A 19,871-nucleotide genomic window follows, 5' to 3' on the forward strand; every position below is an offset into this window, starting at 1 on the left:
GTGAGAGTAGATTTATATATATCTCTTGGAAACAACAGAGTCAGTCTGTTAATGTATAGTGAAGTAATTGATAATGGGAATGTTTAATGTTACCTCTTGTTTGCATTTTTGGTTTAGATGGGTATCTTATTCCTACTCCATATTATGGTGGAATAAATTCAAAAACCTGGCTGTATGGTGGAATACAACCTGTCCATGTGCCTTTGTTTAGTGAGGTAAAACTTCAGTTTAATAAAGACTGTATTATATGTGCGCACAAAAATGTATGTTAAAGAATTTGATTGACAGTTTCACACGGAGCATCAAAGCAACAAAAGACCACAGATTAAAGCAGGCATGGAAACTGAACTAGCCTCTCATCTTTTGATGTTTGGAGTTTTGTTGTAGCCATGTTGGTCCAGGATATTCAAAAGACAAGATGCGTGAGGTTTTATCTTTTATTTAACCAGCTTGTGTTGGTAAAAGAGACAAACTTTTGAGCTTACATATAGCTCTTCTTCAGTTCTGGGCTCTGTGTAAACTCAAAAGTTTGTCTCTTTCACCAGCAGAAATTGGTTCAATAAAACATATGACCTCACCCACCTAGTCTCTCATCTTTAGAGGAAGACTGTCTTGTTCAGGTTGCAGCATATTGGTTGGATGGCATGATCAACTTTATACTTCAACTGTCTATACAGTACCTGCTCTGTTTACATGCAGAATAAGTTTTGCAGAACTGGCTGTTCACCTTTCACAAGTGTTAAATTCATTGTGTAAATGTTTATTTTCTCTAGCCCTGGAATATGAATTTCTTTCTCGAGTTGTACATTTTGGTTCACTGTGGGAAGGCGAGAGCAGTCTGGGATAAAGATAACATTTAAAAACAAAATTATTGATGTGTGGACAGGATTATTCTTGGTTATGAATTTGGAGATGGACCTTGGTTTTGTTCCAGTAGCTTGTTTTTCCTCCTTCCTACTTGCACCATTGTTTTTGAAAACTTGCTTTGCCTATGCTATTCAGCAGTCACACTTAGGGTATGTCTGTGCTGCAATTAGACAATCACAGCTGGCCCGCAGCTCACATGGCAGGACTGTTTAATTGCGGTGTGGACGTTCATGGTCAGGTTGCAGTCTGAGCTCTGGGACCCTTCTACCTCACAGGGTTCTAGAACCCAGGCTGCAGCCCAAGTCTGAATGTCTATACTGCAGTTAGACAGCCCCTTAGTCTGAGCCCCGCAAGCCCGAATCAGCTGGCATGGGCAAAGCAGGGGCTTTTAATTGGAGTGTAGACATATCCTTAGAAGGTAAGGGGAGCAATAATAACTATAGTCAGATATTGCTTTCTTCCAGAAATCACTTCTGCAAATACATATCAGATACATCCCTCTCCTCTTTAAAGCTCCCTTCCATTTAGACTGGATTATTTTAGAAACTTTAACTACTATTATATTTGCATTATTTGGAAATGATTCCTTAACTGTTTTTTGTCGGTTTTGTCTTGCACAGGTGACTGTTGAAGAAAGTCACCCTTTTCAATTAACAGTTGAAAAATTAGAGGCTGCCCTACAGAGAGCTAAAGAACAGGTAGGAATTGTATTAACTGATCTCCAGCTGTCTGTGTTTTCTCTAAGTACAATGTAAATAACTCAGTTTCGCTCAACATTGGAATGTTATTTTATCTGGCTTAAAACCCAACTGCTTAAAAGTATTACAGGCATGTGCACAACTCTGGCAACAAAAAAGACTTAAATTTCCCATATAAACCAGACAATGTGATAATGTATTGAGTCTGCATCATACTACTTTGTACAGAATGAGTCTTAAAATGTATGTTTTTGTAGACTTAGTTTTTCATTCACTGGGCTTACAGAAGTTTGGAGTGTAGTAAAGGCAACACATTCAGGTCTTTAAGAAGAGTAAAAGCATTACTTGAGTGGTCTGTTCAACTGAAAAAAAAAAAAAAAAAGTCTTGTCAGATTTGAAGGGAGTCCTGTCAAGTTCCACCTAGCCAAGAGGACTGGGGACCATGAAACATGGCCTTGGTAATGGGGGATGCAAAGCCTGGAAAAACAAGAGACCACTCCTTGCAGAAAGTTATTTTTCAAGGATTTTCAAGTATTTAAAAAATACTACCTTAGTTTTCTGTTGAAGTTATATTAAATTGCCTTATTCTAAGCATTCTTGCTTAAATGACTTCAACATGGTTGCACAGTTTGTCTTGTACTCTGGGTTTCTTTCATCCTATTCTGTTTCATGTGTTTATTTTGTGATAGTCTATTACATTTTGCTGTTGCTTGTCACATAGTTTGGGCCAAAATACAACATACCTTTTAAAATTATCTGGTAGGGAATATACTTTAAATTCTAAATATCTGTAATTATTTAAATCCACACATTCATAGAAAAAACATGAAGGCATTATTTATATTGAACCTGTTGGCGGTGTTTTGCTCAATCATCCAGAAGAGGGAACACATAATAACTAGCAAATCTTGTTACCAGAGCTGTGGCGGTAGCATTGATAATACTGGTTTCATAAGACGAAAGTAAACTAAGTAGAGTTACTGTTCTGTGTTTTCTAATTAACACAGGGTGGAAAGTAAGGTTTGATAAAAGGTAAAAGACATAGTTGCAGTAGGGAAGAAAATGTTTAAGTTTCGAAGACAGTATTGCAAACAACAGTAAAGCCTACAAATAAAATTGCAAAACGTTTGTATCTCTTTATAGTAAATGTGTTACAAACATAGTTATAGAGTTAAACAACCTACTGAAAGTTACTAGCTTGACTTCTATATACATGAAACATTTATTTCATCATTTTCAGCACCTATCTCAAGCTGTGGGCATGTTACAGTTTAAAATAGATTTTTTTTTTTTTTTAAATTTGTAGTAAATTTAAACACAGTCTCTGTTAATATTTTTGACTATCTGCTTCCTATAGTCATTTGCATCAGTCACCAATGAAGTCTCTGTCCTCACAAGACTTATTTGCCACAGTTAACTTTCTCTGTATTAAGTGGCCACTGGTAAAAGCATTTTTGGCCATACAGAGATGTACACTTCCACTTTATTTGTATTGAAGCTGTCCAATTTAGGTTGTAGGAAGAGCAGTTCCAACTATAGCTGGGACTGGGATTCATCACATAGGTGCAGTAGTACCAGATCCTAACAAAGACACGTTAGCTAACGTCCCTGTGTTAGCTGTTGTCCACAGGTTTTGCTATATTAATACAGTCACCTATCAGTGTTTCTGTTGGTATCATAATGCAAGCAGATTAAGCAAGACTAAGGGACCACAAGGTGGATTTAAGAGGCTCTGTCACTTAAACTGAGAACATGGTCCCTTAACAGTAACGTTCCAACATGTGTATGTATCTGTGTATTAGACGTACCTTGGGTTTTGTCTCAAATAAAATTTCAGTATTTTAAGAAACTCTTAAGTAATCCGTATTGTTGTTCTAGTACATGAAACTGTCTCTCTCTCTTTAACAAAAATTACAGTACTGGAAATATTCAGTTTAATGATCTGATTGACTAAATATCAAGGGCTTTGTAGTAGCTTGAATGCAATTTTATGCAACATCTGCTAATTAATCTTGTGTTACAGTTTTGTAAAGTCTTGAATTTTACATTAACTACCCTTCTAATTATAACACTTCAGTGTACTATCTATAATTCCCTCCTCCCCATACACCGAAATAGCTGTAAAAATCAGGACTTGAATAGGACACTGCTTTTTGTGTGGAAGGGTACTTAAAGTGCACTGGAATCATATATTTTGCAGGCAGCAGGGAGAAAGTTTAGTTGTTAATTTTTTATGACAAGTATCTTTCCCTTTTAGATAGTAAAGATTGTAGGATTTGGCCCAAACTTAGCCGAAAAGTCCCATAAAATCAATGGAAAATTGTTAATGTTGTATCTTAAAGGCAATTTTGCTCTTGCATGTTCAATTTTTATTTGGAAGCTTTATATTTAATGAACTTTAACTTTTAGAGACCTGTATGATTCAATCCTTATAAAATTGAAGCTGTTTTCAAGAATAATATTACAAATAACTGCTTTGGGACAATTGTTACTGGAAGGCTCCAAAATAGATTTATTTCTCATTCAGTTCATGCTCATAAGTCCTATTAATGTTAATGTAAATTACATATATCAAGGGGAGAATAGATTTCAATGTTCTCTCACAACCAAAAATGCATTTTCCTCTTTGTTTTTTGTCTCACGTGTGATAGAAGTTCCTTGGATTTTTGCCCTTAAAAATAACTGCCCTCCTTTGAAGGCTAGAGCGGGGTGAGAAAAATCCTCAACAGAGCCAGTTCACTAAAAACTAGATGGGGTAAACTCAAAATAGAAGTGTGGCCTAATTCCAAATTTATCCTGTACATCAATTAGTGGATGACAATTCCTCCTATTGACATACTGTTTGAATATAACGGTTTATATTTCTTGCTATAATCATTGTAGTAATTGGCTATGTATGCAATATAAAACTTTTTGTTAGATAGAGAATATGTTAAATGTGTGTGCTAATTAGTATATATTGCATTAGTATTCAATGGATGAGTTTTTCCTGAGTGTCCCACTACATACTGTATAAAAATATAATATAAAAAAAGCATTAAGTTGTGTGTTCCTACTTGCATAACTTGTGTGGGATTCTTTTCTCTACACAGTATTTACAGCCTTTTATAATTGGAGGGGAGAAAACTCTCTAAACTCTGTAGAGTTCTATTTCAAATGTACTTTCCTCCATGATTGAGCAAGACAGTTGGTTATAAGTAATTATTTACTTCAGTGTTTGTTTTAACTTTTCTAAATTCCTTTAGGACATCAAGAAACTTAAATTTCATACTTCTACTGCCTTAGATGCTCTTAATTTTTTAAGGCAATAAGTGAAAAAATTTTACTCAAAAACTGGTTGTGAGATATGAAGGTCCAAATTCTGCTCTGTTATGTCAGTCTGTATCCTTAGTAACACCACTGAACTCTATGGAACGATTCTAGAAGTGTAAATGAGAGCAGAATTTGGTCCATACTGCATTATAACCCTGCCTGTTGGTATTCATATTTTTATGGAACTAGGGCTAGTTCGATTTACATTTGCCAGTAAATTATTTGATATATTTCTTTGATGCTATTAACTGAAAAGGTTGGGTAAACTAGAGAACAAGTTGCGTAGCCGGAACTTCTTGTGTTTTAGTGGTTTATTATTAAAGAAGGATCATATGTGCTCATGTGCAACCAAGTAATTATTAATAACTTTTTATTGAAGGGGTAGCAGCTTTATAGCCTCGCTAGTCATTTGTTTGACGTCATGTTGGCGTCTCCGACTATCAGTTTTTCTTTTTTCAGGGCATCCGAGTCAGAGCATTAATCCTGATCAACCCTCACAATCCATTAGGGGACATTTACCCAGCACAGTTACTGAAAGAATGTCTAGAGTTTGCGCACAGGTTTGAGTCCTAGCGCTATTTGTTTGGGATTTAATTTCCATGATGCAATATGCTAGTTATAAAAGTCACCTTTGGTAATCTTATTTTGTTCCATTGGGCATTGACCTGTGGGAGGGGTGGTTCCTTGTAGAGTTTATTATCCCATAACTATCCTTTCTATGCAGCCTTTCTGGGGAAATTTATAAGTGAAATTACTTAAAGTGGGACCCAAGATGCTATTTCTGAATGAATAGCCCTATGCTGAGAGTTAGCTCTTTGTGCAACTAAACAAAAAGCTTTCTTGTATGCATAGCATTGTTTCTGTGTTTAATGCATGTGTCAAAAAAATGAAAATTGGTAATTATCAAAGTCTTTAGGAGCAAGAGTGTATAATACAGATAGAACTTTCATTTGAAAAATTACCAAAATAATAATGTTATAAAATTGGCATTGTGAAAAAGGCATCTAATTGGCTAGGGAAGGTTCCAGGTATCAAGGTATCCTTCATGTTGAGCTAGTTTAACATTTATAAGTCAATTTACTCTTCCTCAGAGAAGGAAGACCCCAAAAAAGAAAGTCTCTTCTATTTTGCTTTTATTCTTCCTCTGGCTCAGAGTTCATATTCTAGGATCTAACAATTTCCTGAAGCCTGGATGGGGGAGATTTGCCACATTTAGCCTTTGCAATTTTGTACACATTCAAATTCAATGAAATATCATTGGAAGTTTTCCCAAATAAGGACTGAAAAATTTGTCCTTATGCTTTTAGGTTTTCAGAGCAGCAGCAAATTTCTGATGATCTAAAATATAACAGGTTGGTATGCATTGATCAGCGCATACCAAAAATATCCTGTTTATGAAATTATTTTTACTTTTGAAGCAAATTAACATAAAACTGTATAACTTCTGATGATCTAGTTTTCTTTCCATGGAAATAATTGTGACAGTTAGAGTTCTCAGAACTCTTATAAATTGTCAAAGCTGAATACTGCAAATTAGGGCTGTCAAAGAATTTAAAAAATGAATCGCTATTAATCGCATGACTAAAAAAATAAATCACGCGATTAATTGCACTGGTAAACAATAATATAATACCATTTATTTAAATATTTTGGGATGTTTTCTACATTTTCAAATATATTGATTTCAATTACAACATAGAATACAAAGTGTACAGTGCTCACTTTATACTTATTTTATTATAAATATTTGCACTGTAAAAAACAAAAGAAATAGAATTTTTCAATTCACCTAATACAAGTACTGTAGTGCAATCTCTTTATCATGAAAGTTGAACTTACAAATTTAGAATTATATACCAAAAAAGACTGCATTCAAAAATGAAACAATGTAAAACTTTAGAGCCTACAAGTCCACTCAGTCCTATTTCTTGTTCAGGCAATCAATCAGACAAACAAGTACGTTTACATTTGCAGGAGATACTGCTGCCCGCTTCTTGTACACAATGTCACCTGAAAGTGAGAATAGGTATTCTCATGGCACTATTGTAGCCAGCGTCATGAGATAATTACATGCCAGTTGAGGTAAAGATTCATAGGTCCCTTCATGCTTCAGCCACCATTCCAGAGGACGTGCGTCCATGCTCATGACGGGTTCTGCTTGATAACAATCCAAAGCAGTGTGGACCAGCGCATGTTCATTTTCATAATCTGAGTCAGGTGCCACCATTAGAAAGTTGATTTTCTTTTTTGGTGGTTCGGGTTCTGTAGTTTCCGCATCGGAGAGTTACTCTTTTAAGACTTCTGAAAGCATGCTCCACACCTCCTCCCATTCAGATTTTGGATGGCGCTTCAGATTCTTAAACCTTGGGTCAAGTGCTATAGCTATCTTTAGAAATCTCACATTGGTACCTTCTTTGCGTTTTGTGAAATCTGCAGTAAAAGTGTTTTTAAATTAACAACATATGCTGAGTCATCATCCGAGACTACTGTAACATGAAATTATGGCAGAATGTGCGTAAAACAGAGCCAGAGACATACAATTCTCCCCCAAGGAGTTCAGTCAGAAATTTAATTAACGTATTATTTTTTTAATGAGCGTCATCAGCATGAAAGCATGTCCTGTGGAATGGTGGTCGAAGCATGAAGGGGCACATGAACGTTTAGCATATCTGGCACATAAATACCTTGCAATGCCAGCTACAAAAGTCCCATGCAAGCGCCTGTTCTCACTTTCTGGTGACATTGTAAATAAGAAGTGGGCAGCATTATCTCCCGTAAATGTAAACAAACTTATTTGTCTTAGCAATTGGCTGAATGAAAAGTAGAACTGAGTGGACTTGTAGGCTCTAAATTTTGCATTGTTTTGTTTTTGAGTGCAGTTATGTAACAACAAAAATCTACATTTGTAGATTACACTTTTAAGATAAAGAGATTGCACTACAGTACTTGTATGAGGTGAATTGAAAAATATTGTTACTTTTGCTTATCATTTTTACAATGCAAATATTTGTAATCAATTAATATTCTTTTAATATAATGTGAGCAATGTACACTTTGTATTCTGTGTTGTAATTGAAGTCAATATATTTGAAAATGTAGAAAAACATCCAAAAATATTTAATAAATTTCAATTGGTATTCTATTGTTTAACAATGCAGTTAAAACTGCGATTAATCACGATTAATTTTTTGAGTCAATCACGGGAGTTAACTGCGATTAAGTGACAGTCCTACTGCAAATGTATTTTTTTGCGTCAGGACTCACAGACTTCAGGATGCAGCAGTCTTCTAAAGTCAGTAGTAAAACAGCATTTTGGAGGGGGAAAAAAAGACCATCCACCCTCACCCCGAAAAAAAAAGAGCCTTAAATTTTCAAACAGAATAATTTTGTGTTCTGAAATTGAATTTTCTTTTTTAAATTATAAAAATAAAGGGTTCTGTTACACTGGAATACCTGCACTGCTTGGGTGTTTAAAGGCATCCTGCCGTTGATTCTATATTTCTGAATATACCCAAAGCATGCTGGTATCCAGTGTAATCACACAACTTGCTGTGTATTTGTGGCTTTAACTTTGGGACTATAAAAGGGAATATATATTAAATAAAACTCGCCATGCACTTATCTAACAGAATTGCACTCAGATTCATGTCTTGTTGCAATAAGTTCTGCATGGTAAACTACAATATGTTGCTGCATTTTGTGTTTGTTTTTAAATAATTGGTTGTGGGGAACTATATCTGTCTTGCAGAGACATTCTTAGCACTCAGTAGAATTTTATTTTAGACATACTTTTGCACCTAGTTCTGCTGGGAAGTACAGATTTATATAAAAATGGATGTTGGTAAAATGTAAGTGCTTAAACTGAACCTTGTAATCTTAAATAAATAAGAATTGATATTTTGAGTAAAACTTCTCTGGGGTGAGTATAATTATAAATAGGAAATAATTGTGGTAATTTATACATAGAAATTTGTTAAACTTTGACTTTTAAATACTTCTCTAACATATTTATTTATTTTTATACATAGATATCAATTACATGTAATAATAGATGAAATATATATGCTGTCTGTGTACGATGATACCACCTTCACCAGTGTTCTTAGCTTAGATTGGTAAGCGTTGTAGCTTTCTACTATTATAATGCCAAATAGAATGTGTGCCATCTGTTCAGATTTCTGGGTGGCTAGTCTTTATATCTCCACCTTTGTAACTGAAACTGGTTAATGCACAGTGCCTTATTTTGGGTGCGTACAAGATTGTTTGCTTGCTTGTAACTAGTGCAGATGCATCAGCGTGCTTACCAGGAGTGGGGAGAGGAGTTTGTATTCCTAGTTGCTTCATTATGTCCAGTGGCTCCTGTTGCCACACAGACTGCACTTAAGGTTTTCATTAGAATGTTTATAGCCCTTAATGGACTCTTTCTATATAAGATGTCAGAAGTCCTTCAAGTTATCTACTCTATCCTCTCTCCATCTGGAATCAGATATTTTGGCGCTTTTGGGTTTCCTGGGGCATGTGAGGAAGAACATATCCCCACTAAAACACACAGGCATTTTGGCAACTTATAAATTTTGTTTTCACAAAATACAGAATGTTCATTTTTAACTCTGTATTTAAGCACTTATTGAAATGCACCTCATACAGTCGTAATTATCCAGGTAAATCCAAATGTGCCTAGCACAGCAAGCATCTGGCTGTTCTCCTATAATCCGTAAGAAAAATTGGATAAGGGCCAAATTTTCAAATACAGAATGAAGTCTGTGGTAAAAAAAATTTTTTTTTTTTTTTAAAAAGAGGCTTTTCTCTCTGCAAATTCATCCCAACATTATAGAGCTAAAGGATACAATCATCAGCTCACCCTGTAGCAAGCCAAGGCTACTAACCAAGGTATGCACTGAGCTGTGGATCTAGTGTTCTGCTCTGCAGTCTTCTTCCTTTATGAGGCTGTGGCTCAATGGAGCCACATTGTGTGAAGACATGCCCTAAATAGGTCCCTTTCTCCACTTCCATGATTTCATATGCAGAGTCATCATGGAGTTCAGAACACTATGAAGTGCAGGAGGTATAGAGAGCCCTCTTGTGGAGTTTGAGCCATTTACAGAAACACTCCATTTTGCTATTTGGGCTCTAAATGAATAGAATATCTTTAACAGATTCCTGTGTCTCAGCCTCTGTCATTTATTTTTTATTAATACCTCAGCATTTATGTAGCTGCAGGCTATCAATATTCTGCAATAATGATCTGTTACTAATTAGAATCTTGAAAGCTATGAAGAAAGTGATGTTACTCTATAAATGGTTATATTCTTTCTCCAAAGAGCTGTTGTAATATTGAAAATCACTTTTATTGTATTTAGTCTGAAGGAAGTTGTGGTAATCTTCAAAAACATGAAGTTGTAATTACATCTGTAAAAGTTTTGTTTTGTTTTTCTCCTTCTCCAGTTTACCAGATCCAGAACGGACACATTTTATGTGGGGCTTTAGCAAGGTAGGTCTAGAATGTTGAGTATATCTGAGTTTAGTTTTGAATATTTCTCTCCAAAATAACTTAGAATATCACTATCATTTTTTTAAAGGAGTTGCTTATTGCAAATTTGAAGCATTAGGACACAGTTTTGCAAGTTTACAGTGTCAAAATAATGGAAAGTCTTTTCAGTGCTTGTGAAGAGCAGCACAAGCACTTTGTAAACATTTTGCTTGTAGGAGAAATTGCAGAAAATTAGTATTTTAGAGCACTTCGGGGAAATTATATTTAACTTCTGTGCCAAAGGTGTGCAGTCTACTGGTGGTATCTTTCATCTGTGGTTTTCCACCTCCTCTGTCTTCTAAAACAGAAACAAAGCTGTATTTGGGTCACTAACAACAGCATGGTTTAGTAGACAAAGTATGGGACTGTGGGACAGGAACACTTGAGTTATATTCCTTATTCTGTCACTGATCTGCTGGTTAACGTTGGTGAAGCTACTTTATCTCTCTGTCTGAGGTCTTTTCCATAGGTGCTAGAACTTGGGGTGTTGATGCACCCCCTGGCTTGAAGTGGTTTCCATCATATAAAGATTTATAGTTTGATTCAATGGCTCTCAGCACCCCCACTATACAAATTGTTCCAGCACCTCTGGTCTTCTCCATCTCTAAAATGAGGATAATAATTATGTACATGAATATTATCAATTGGTCAACTAGTTAGTGTGTATACAGTGTTTTGAAAGTATAAAGTAGTAGTAGTGTTTAAAAATCCTATATAATTTTGTACAGTTTCAGGGCTATATGGGCTTATTACATTGGGATAGAGTTAGCTAACATGGACAGATAGACATAGTTTGCCGTCATGGTGGAAGTGCCCAATGTACTCTGCATCTTTTAGCAGGCCCTTCATTTCTTTAAAATGTAGGTGTACTAATAAAGCTACTGAGCCAGTTCCATAAGAATGCTAGAAAATGTGTGTGATGATTAAATACCACATCACCAAATACCAGTTAAATAACAAAATTTCAAGACAAAAAGGCTTTACTCTTCCATCCTACTTCATTTTTGAAGGAAGGATGCACTGTTCAAATATTAATTTGTGGTACTTTTGATAGGTGTAAAATATATAGCATTAAAAAAACTTACATTTATAGAACTCTGACTTCTTGTTTAAACTCGCAAAAATCAGGAAATGTCAACATCACAGTTGTACACGCAACTTTAACTCTGCCCCCTTAGGACTGCATTCATGATAGTCTTTAGTTACCTGAACACACATTATTTGTCAGATACAATATAACATCATTCAGTATTTTTTCCAGAACCTCAAACCAGTGTTCTTCTAAAATAATTGGGATCTGAGCCTCTGGATTTGACTATAAATGCAGATATTTAAGGCATGCAAAATTTATTTAATATTGCAAAAATCCCATAAACTATGTGTTTCGTCACTATGGCATTATCTGATGCAAATGTAACTGACTGTAAAACAAAAATTTCAAGAATAAAGGGCACAATCAATTCATATAATCATGGAACTCTGTAGCCCAGCAGTTACTCAGTTTTTTCATTGATTGAACAGCAGAGATGCACAGTTCTGTAGGAAACATTACCACGGGGTGGTCTTGATAGTAGAATGAGCTCTCAGCTTCTGAGTAGCTTCACGCTCTCAGTGGCAGACGAGAATTTATTTGGAGTTTTGTTGCAGGAGGTGTGTGTGTCTGGAGTTTTTGTTTTTGTTTTTTGTCTTGTTCAGTAAGACGGCCATTTCCCTAAACGTATTAGCCCACAACAGCGTCATTTGCAGTCTTGCTTATGTATATTTGAACTGGGCTTGTGTGTATTTTAATGTGACTAGTGCCATGAAATTGTCAACTGAAATTCCTTGAGCTTGATCCTGCATTCTCTACTCAGGTAAAACTTCTATTGATTTCAGTAGGAGCTTTGCCTAAGAAGGAACTCTAGGGCTAGAATCATAAACTGAAAAAATAATTACATAGCACTTTTTCCATCAGTACTTAACAAAGGTCGGTAAATATAATTATCCCCATCTTTCAGGTGGAGAATCTGAGATACAGGCAGGTTAAGTGAGTTGCTCAAGGTCATATCACATTAGTGACGGAGCTAGGAATAGAACCTAGGTCTTTGTGGCCTGTCCACTCAACCATGTAGCTTCCCAGTTAGGTATGCAACAAGTTTACATAAATATAGTATATACTGTTAGCTACACAATTTTGGAAGTATTCATTAAGGCAGGAACTGCTGTTAGCAAGATCACCCACACCTATTTCCAGGACTGGCATTTCAAACTAATTTCTCCTCGGTACTTATCTAGTTGTCCTATATAATGTAATTCTAGGACACTTATCTCTATAGTATGCATCTCCTTTGTGCATCAGAATGAGAAACGTTCCCCCTTCCTTTTAACACATGTATTATCCCCTGAGATAAAAGGAGCAAAACTGGCAGTGTGGTCCAATTACAGTCTTTAAGTATAGATGCAGAGTGAAATTGCCGCCTTCAAATGTACACTTGGATTTGTAACTTTTCTTTTTGCCTTCTAAGGATTTTGGTATGTGTGGTATCAGAGTTGGAGTGTTGTACACCAGAAGTCATGAAATTCGGAAAGCCGTGAATCAACTGGCTGTTTTTCATGGGTGTCCTGGGCCTGTTCAGTATGTTCTGAGCCAGTTTCTTAGTGATAGAGGTTAGCAAAACAAAAATATTCCCACCTTCATTGATGTTTGTTCCATGATAGTTGGAAATAAAATATAACAGAAATATGACAGTTCTTCCTTGTTTTGATAGATTGGCTGGATAATGTGTATTTTCCTACCAACAAAAGAAGACTTAAAGAAGCACGGAGTATTCTTGTGGATGGTCTTGCAGAGATTGGAATACCTGTCCTCAAAAGTTCAGGAGGATTATACGTATGGGCAGACTTCAGAAAAGTATGTTGAAGGCTTGGGAGGGGATGGGAAAGAGGGTTTAAGAAATTAATGCTGCCAACAGTTTATTTTTATGTGAAAGCCTCAAGGCTTGTGGTAGAATTTTTAGACAGATATTCCTGTTCTCTTATATTGTCTATTTTTCATTGTACATTAGAAATGATATTGCAATTTGGCAAATGCGAAAAAGCCTAGTGGATGGCAATTCAATTGAACACATACTGTAAAACTATGAAATAAAGGAAGTTTCCTAAAATGTTCTATTAAATATAGAACATCTAACTTTAGAAGGCTTCATGTTCTGGTAGATAAGGTGCTGGACTAATAGTTGAGCCATGGGGTCTGGTCCCAGCTGTGCAAGTGACCTGCTGTATCCTTGGACAAGTCACATAACCTCTCTGTGCTTCAGTTTACCCATCAGTAGAATGAGGAGGAGGAAGATATTTGCTCACCTCTGTAAGATTTACAGACAAACCTCTCTATATAAATGTATGCAGCATAAATCACTCTAAAATATGGCTAGAGCAGATTGGTGGAGAACCTTGCTCTACCACGGACTGTGCTGTACCTGTTCTGCAGATGGATATGCGTCTCTAGCACTGTTAGTAAACAGTATATCCACATAAGACATTTAACTGGAAGAATCACAATAACATTTATAACTAACAAGCCACAATATTTTGAGATGTGACTATTTATCATGTTTATTATGGTAGTGCCTGGGGCCAGCCAAGAATGGGCCCACTTGTGCTAGGCACTGTAAAAAACATAAAGAAACTGTCCCTCACCTGAAAAGCAGACAATCTACATAGACAAGATGAAGAGTAGGGAAAGGGATATCACATACAAGCAGAGTAAACAATATTATGGCGGCAAACATAAGAACAGCCATTCTGGGTCAGACCAAAGGTCCATCTAGCCCAGTATCCTGTCTTCCAACAGTGGCCTACATCAGGTGCCCCAGAGGGAATGAACAGAACAGGTAATCATCAAGTGATCCATCCTCTGTCGCCCATTCCCAGCTTCTGGCAAACAGAGGCTAGGGACACCATCCCTGCACATCCTGGCTACTAGCCATTGATGGATCTATCCTCCATGAACTTACCTAGTTCTTCTTTGAAATATTGTGTTCTGTGATTTTTGTGGTTTAAATCCATTCAATGAGGTTATGTTAGGATGGGATTAGCTAGATGGAAAGACAAAGATCCAGAGGACTTTAGGAGGGGTTGGTGATTCTGAGAAGGGAGTAGAAGGGGTTGGAGCAAACAGCACAGGGGAGAGAGAAAGTTCATAGTGAAAACTGCAGAAAGCAGTCTGATATCTTTAGTATCCTTGTTCAGTCTCTGCTTGAACTGCTTTCTGCAGCTGCTGTGCATGCTTCAGTCTCCAGGGGATAAGTTTTCACTACAGAGTTAGCTCAGGCTCTGATTTTGGTATTGCCCCTCACCCCCATGTCTATCCACATGTAAAATCCTCTCACACAGATTTGGTGTTTTCAACTCGGGCTAGCTGGCCCAGCTGGCATTTGGCTAGAGCCCACATGCTGCTTTCACTCAGGGCATGGCTACTCTTGCAGATGTAGAGCGCTTTGAGTTAAACCAGCCGTCATAGAGTGCAGCAGGGAAAGCGCTGCAATCTGTCCACACTGACAGCTACAAGTGCGCTGCAATGGCCACATTAGCAGCTCTTGCAACAGCCACAGAGAGCAGTGCATTGTGGTAGCTATCCCAGCATGCACATGGCTGTAGCGTGCTTTTCAAATGGTGGGAGGTGGGATGGAATGTGACAGGAAGTGTGTTGTGTGTATGTGAGGGGAGAGAGAGTGGGTTTTTTGGGGGGCTGAAAGCATTTCAGCATGCTGTCTTGTAAGTTCAGACAGCAGCAAACCCTCCCTTCCCCCCGCCTCTCTCTCTCACACACAGCATTCCACAGTAATGGTTGCTTTGTCTCGGAGCAGATAAGCATGCTGGCTGTCAGAAACGGAGCTTTCCAAGGGCATATCCGCATTCCTGCAGCCATTTCAAAACAATGAGAAGAGTGGCCAATTGACTTAAGGGGATTATGGGACTTTTCCAGAGACTGATCAGAGCACAGTAATGCAACACCTCATTCACACTGACATTTCAGCCAAGGCGCAAGAAGCATTAATCTTCTCCCCGAGGTGGAGTACCAGGAGCGCTGTAGCCGTGGAGTCAGAGCGCTCTACGCGCCTTGCCAGTGTGGACGGGTAGTGAGCTAGGGTGCCCGGGGCTGCTTTAATGCGCTGTAACTCGCAAGTGTAGCCAAGCCCTCAGGCTAGTAACTGCCCACTTTACAATGAGGATGCAGGCTAAATCACTCAAGTGCTGATAGTCTTCCAATGCCTTTCCACAAATCCCTGTGTTTCCAGAAGGACAGACACATTCCTCCACAATTCACTGGCAAAGAATCACAGAGCAACTTAGTTTACTGCAGCACAAAGAACCATAGGATATGACAGAAGTCTTAGTGCAGTGAGTGGGTGAGTGCAGCACCAGTGAGGACTCAGAACCTCGGGTATGGCTTTTCACTTTTGCTGCTCACACCTGGGCTAGACTAATTTGAGTTCTCAGACTCTGGTACCAAGCACCTAAGTTACTTCTGCACTGAAGACATACCCTGGCTGGCTCCTTCCTGCTGTTTCTTTTTCAAAGGCCACGTGGCTGTGGGGAGATGCTGCATGGGTCCTTTTGCCCCAGATAGCAGTCTGGCCTACACAGTATGAACACGTAGAATGGATCTCACAAGTTTATGCAGTTTAGTGGGCAAAGGAATTACTAAGAAGCAAGCTTTTGACTTGATTTTCAGAATTGCTGAGCACCCAAAACTCTAAGATAAGTTGGTGGGAGCTCCAGGTGTTCAGTAATTCTGAACATCAGGTCCTTTTCTACTTTAGCCTTCATGTGGAGTATACTTTGTTGCAGTAGTTCATTAATTTGAGGTTGTATTTCAGTTTTCTTAATGCAGTTTTTGTTTTTCCTCTCTTAGTTCCTAAAATCACAGACATTTGAAGCTGAAATGGAGTTATGGTGGAAGTTCCTTGATGAAAAACTCCTCATTAGTCCGGGAAAAGCCTTTTGCTGTTATGAGCCTGGATGGTTTAGAATGGTCTTCTCAGACACTGTAGATAAGATTTACTTGGGTAAGCTGGGTGTTACTTTTATCATAAAATAATATGCATGTTCTAATAAAAGCAAACAGCATTCTGGGATGTTATCAGCAGGATTTTGTAAGCAAGACAGAAGTAATTCTTCCACTCTACTTTGCACTGATTAGGCCTCAGCTGGAGTACTGTGTCCAGTTCTGGATGCCACATTTCAGAAAAGATGTGAACAAACTGGAGAAAGTCCAGAGGAGAGCAACAAAAATGATTAAAGGTCTAGAAAACATGATCTATGAGGAAAACTGAAAAAATTGGGTTTGTTTAGTCTGGAGAAGAGAAGACTGCGGTGGGGACATAACAGTTTTCAAGTACATAAAAGGTTGTTGCTGAAAGGGTGTGTGTGAAAAATTGTTCTCGTTAGCCTCTGAAGTTAGAACAAGAAGCAACGGGCTTAAATTGTAGCAAGGGAGATTTACGATGGACATTAGAAAAAACTTCCTGTCTAGGTAGTTAAGCACTGGAACAAATTGCCTAGGGAGGTTGTGAAGTCTCCATCATTGGAGGTTTTTAAGAACAGATTACACAAACACCCATCAGGAGTGGTCTAGTTATTACTTAGTCCTGCCTTGAGTGCAGGGGACTGGACTAGGTGAACTACTGAGGTCCCTTCGAGACCTACACTTTTATGATTCTATAGAAAGGTGATACATCTCAAATGTTCAGTTCAAAACTTGTATTTCCTACTGACTTGTGAAGGCAAGAGGTTTTGGGCCATATTCAGACCTTGTGTAAGATAGTGCTGGTCAATTAGTCTGAATTTGTAGATCCAATTTTAGCATTATCTACATGATTTTTGTTCACAGTTGTTAGGATAAGTCTATATTTTTAGTTTATAATTGGTAGAATATAGTTACTGAAGGCATTGAGCATTTTTCTCTAAGAGACTAGGGTAATTTATTTAGTTGTTTCAACATAAAGCCAATTTTGAGAGGACTGTAACATGTAGGATGGAATAATTTAACAACCAAAATACAAATCAATAGTTTTGAAAAATCCAATAACTCTGATTGAATAAACACATTAACTTCTGATAGTTTATTTAGGTAAGCACTTTTCCATGAATTATTGCTATCATAAAGGAAAAATTACACACATATGCACAAACACACACACATAACCTAAAGTTTTTCGCAAACTGTGTTAATAATTACACTTTAGAAGATTCTTTAAACTGAAATAATTTTATAACGGTAAATTACTTTTCATGCTCATATTCTTAGAGTTTAAGGGTAAAGCGGACCACCAGATCATGTAGTCTGACCTCTTGTTTAGTTTCTGCCTTTAACTCCGCTTGATAGATTAAACTAAGGTGGCCAGTCTCATTTCTGGTAATTGTGTACTAGCGTGATTCTCTTGTTTGGGTTTCTAACACTCCAGTGGAGCATATATGTCGTGGTGTCTGATACGTGGCTCACAACTGAGAGTGCCAGTCTTATGTCAGACTGTCAGAAAACAGGGTAGACAGCCCCTGTGACCCAGGCTGCCTGAAAATGAAAATGCCAAGCTCAGGCACTGAAATGCACTGAAAATGCCAAGCTCAGGCAGGCTGCAAAATGGAGAGCAGATACTCCCAAAACTGGTGGTTTACATTGAAGTAGACTCACCAGCCAGTCACAAACTGTGCTCCTGATTCCCTACACTGGTTATCAAGAAGCTAAAAAAAGAAATCACACAGCCCCCTTTATTGCATTCCAGTTCTCTGGCTCTCAATCAGTACCTAGGTGTAGTAAGGTGAGGAGTTACTTAAAAACTCTTCTCACTATTCAAAATGTTCTTCTGAACCCCAAAGGGCCAGCCATATTAGGTCAATATTAGGTTGGCTCTTACCCAAAATACCACACTTTCAGCCAATCCTTTGGCATCTAAAACTAAAGGTTTAATATAAAGAAAAAAGAAAGAACAAGAAGAGTGTTGTTAAATGGTAAAGCAGTCGGATAGTTACAGAGACTTCAAAGTCCATATATCAGGTTCTTAGCCGCACTGGTGAGTTTGCTGGCTTGAAAGTCCCTCTGGAACACATTCACAGCTTGGATGGGTCATTCAGTCCTTCGTTCAAAGCTTCATTTGTAGAAAGTATGAGAGGGGTAGTCGTGTTAGTCTGGATCTGTAAAAGCGGCAGAGTCTTGTGGCACCTTATAGACTAACAGACGTATTGGAGCATAAGCTTTCGTGGGTGAATAAAGGTTACTCCAGAGGTAAGAAGCAGTAATGAAGACAAATGGAGATGTTGCAATTGACTTTTATATTCTTTTGCCCTGTGGCTTGTACTTTCTGTATCCACAAACACAAGCTTTACAGCACATGGCATGGTAAAGTCTTAGAGTTCTGTCCATAAGCATACCACATGCCTTGCTGACTCATAAGGTGTATCCCCTGGTTCCTTTCAGTGGGTTAATTGTACCATTGATGACCCTTGATGGACCATCAAACAGGCTAGGCAGTGCCCTGATGCCAATCTGTCTGGGGGTGTCACAAGTTTGGAAATACAGATATACCTTACATATCTATAACTCATAATACAAAGGTGATACAAACATATAAACAAGATTATCATACTTGGCAATTTATAACATTTTTGCAGATACCTCACATGACATATCTGGCCAGATTCCTTAAAATTTTATAACATTGGTATCAACAAGATCATAACAATACCATATTCCATACAGCGTCACAGCACATACTGGTGGTATATTCTATAATTAGATCTTCGCAACCAGTAACAAGCATGCATTCCTGGAGTACTATATTAGCTTTACTGTGGAGCCACCGACAGTCCCCTTAGGTTCTCCAGTGTATATTGGCACTCAGACAAACTGGACTTTGGTTTTAATAACGTTGTATTCAAAAATCACTTCACATAAGGATCTTCCCACCCCAAAAGGTTGGTCACTTACCTCAGGTCAGTGGATACTCTGGATCTCACACCAAAAACAATGCTGATAGCCAATCCTTTAGTAAACTAACTAAGATTTATTAGCTAAGAAAAGAATTGAGTTGTTGAGAGATTTAAAGCAGATAAAGTACATAACAGGTGAGTCAAAGTTTGTAAATTCAAATGATAGCTATGATGTGATATATGCTAGTTTCCCATAAATCCCTCAGGGTTGCCCAAAATAGCTGTGGGGACCTGTCATGCATCCGGAACGTCCTCTGTCAGCATCCAAATAGATCAGAGATGCAGATTTGCTCCCAGGGTTCCAGTCTGACAAGTGTTTTCAGCACCGCACAGCTCTTGCTTTGTTGACTAATTGCAGACAAAGTTTTTGGATTTCACATTGTTGAATGTAAAGTCTTATGCTTTGAAGTTAACATGTTTCTTCGTTTACAGTTCTTAGGCTTTCAGTCCTGTTTAATGGGCCATTCAATTGCAGAGCATACATAATGCATTTAGTT

At 37.6% G+C, this 19,871-nt stretch overlaps 1 protein-coding gene across 1 annotated transcript in view; it reads left to right on the forward strand.

Moving 5' to 3' along the window:
* Positions 1 to 19,871, forward strand: part of LOC102944673 (1-aminocyclopropane-1-carboxylate synthase-like protein 1) — a 31,655-nt gene that overhangs the window by 9,364 nt on the left and 2,420 nt on the right. The window contains exons 6-13 of the mRNA XM_037890700.2: positions 118 to 215; positions 1,488 to 1,565; positions 5,337 to 5,437; positions 8,906 to 8,992; positions 10,323 to 10,368; positions 12,912 to 13,053; positions 13,155 to 13,297; positions 16,301 to 16,454. Coding sequence (XP_037746628.1) covers positions 118 to 215; positions 1,488 to 1,565; positions 5,337 to 5,437; positions 8,906 to 8,992; positions 10,323 to 10,368; positions 12,912 to 13,053; positions 13,155 to 13,297; positions 16,301 to 16,454 — 849 coding nt within the window. The remainder of the gene's footprint in view (positions 1 to 117; positions 216 to 1,487; positions 1,566 to 5,336; positions 5,438 to 8,905; positions 8,993 to 10,322; positions 10,369 to 12,911; positions 13,054 to 13,154; positions 13,298 to 16,300; positions 16,455 to 19,871) is intronic.

Source organism: Chelonia mydas, chromosome 2 (genome assembly GCF_015237465.2).
Source record: "Chelonia mydas isolate rCheMyd1 chromosome 2, rCheMyd1.pri.v2, whole genome shotgun sequence".
Classification (NCBI taxonomy): domain Eukaryota; kingdom Metazoa; phylum Chordata; order Testudines; family Cheloniidae; genus Chelonia; species Chelonia mydas.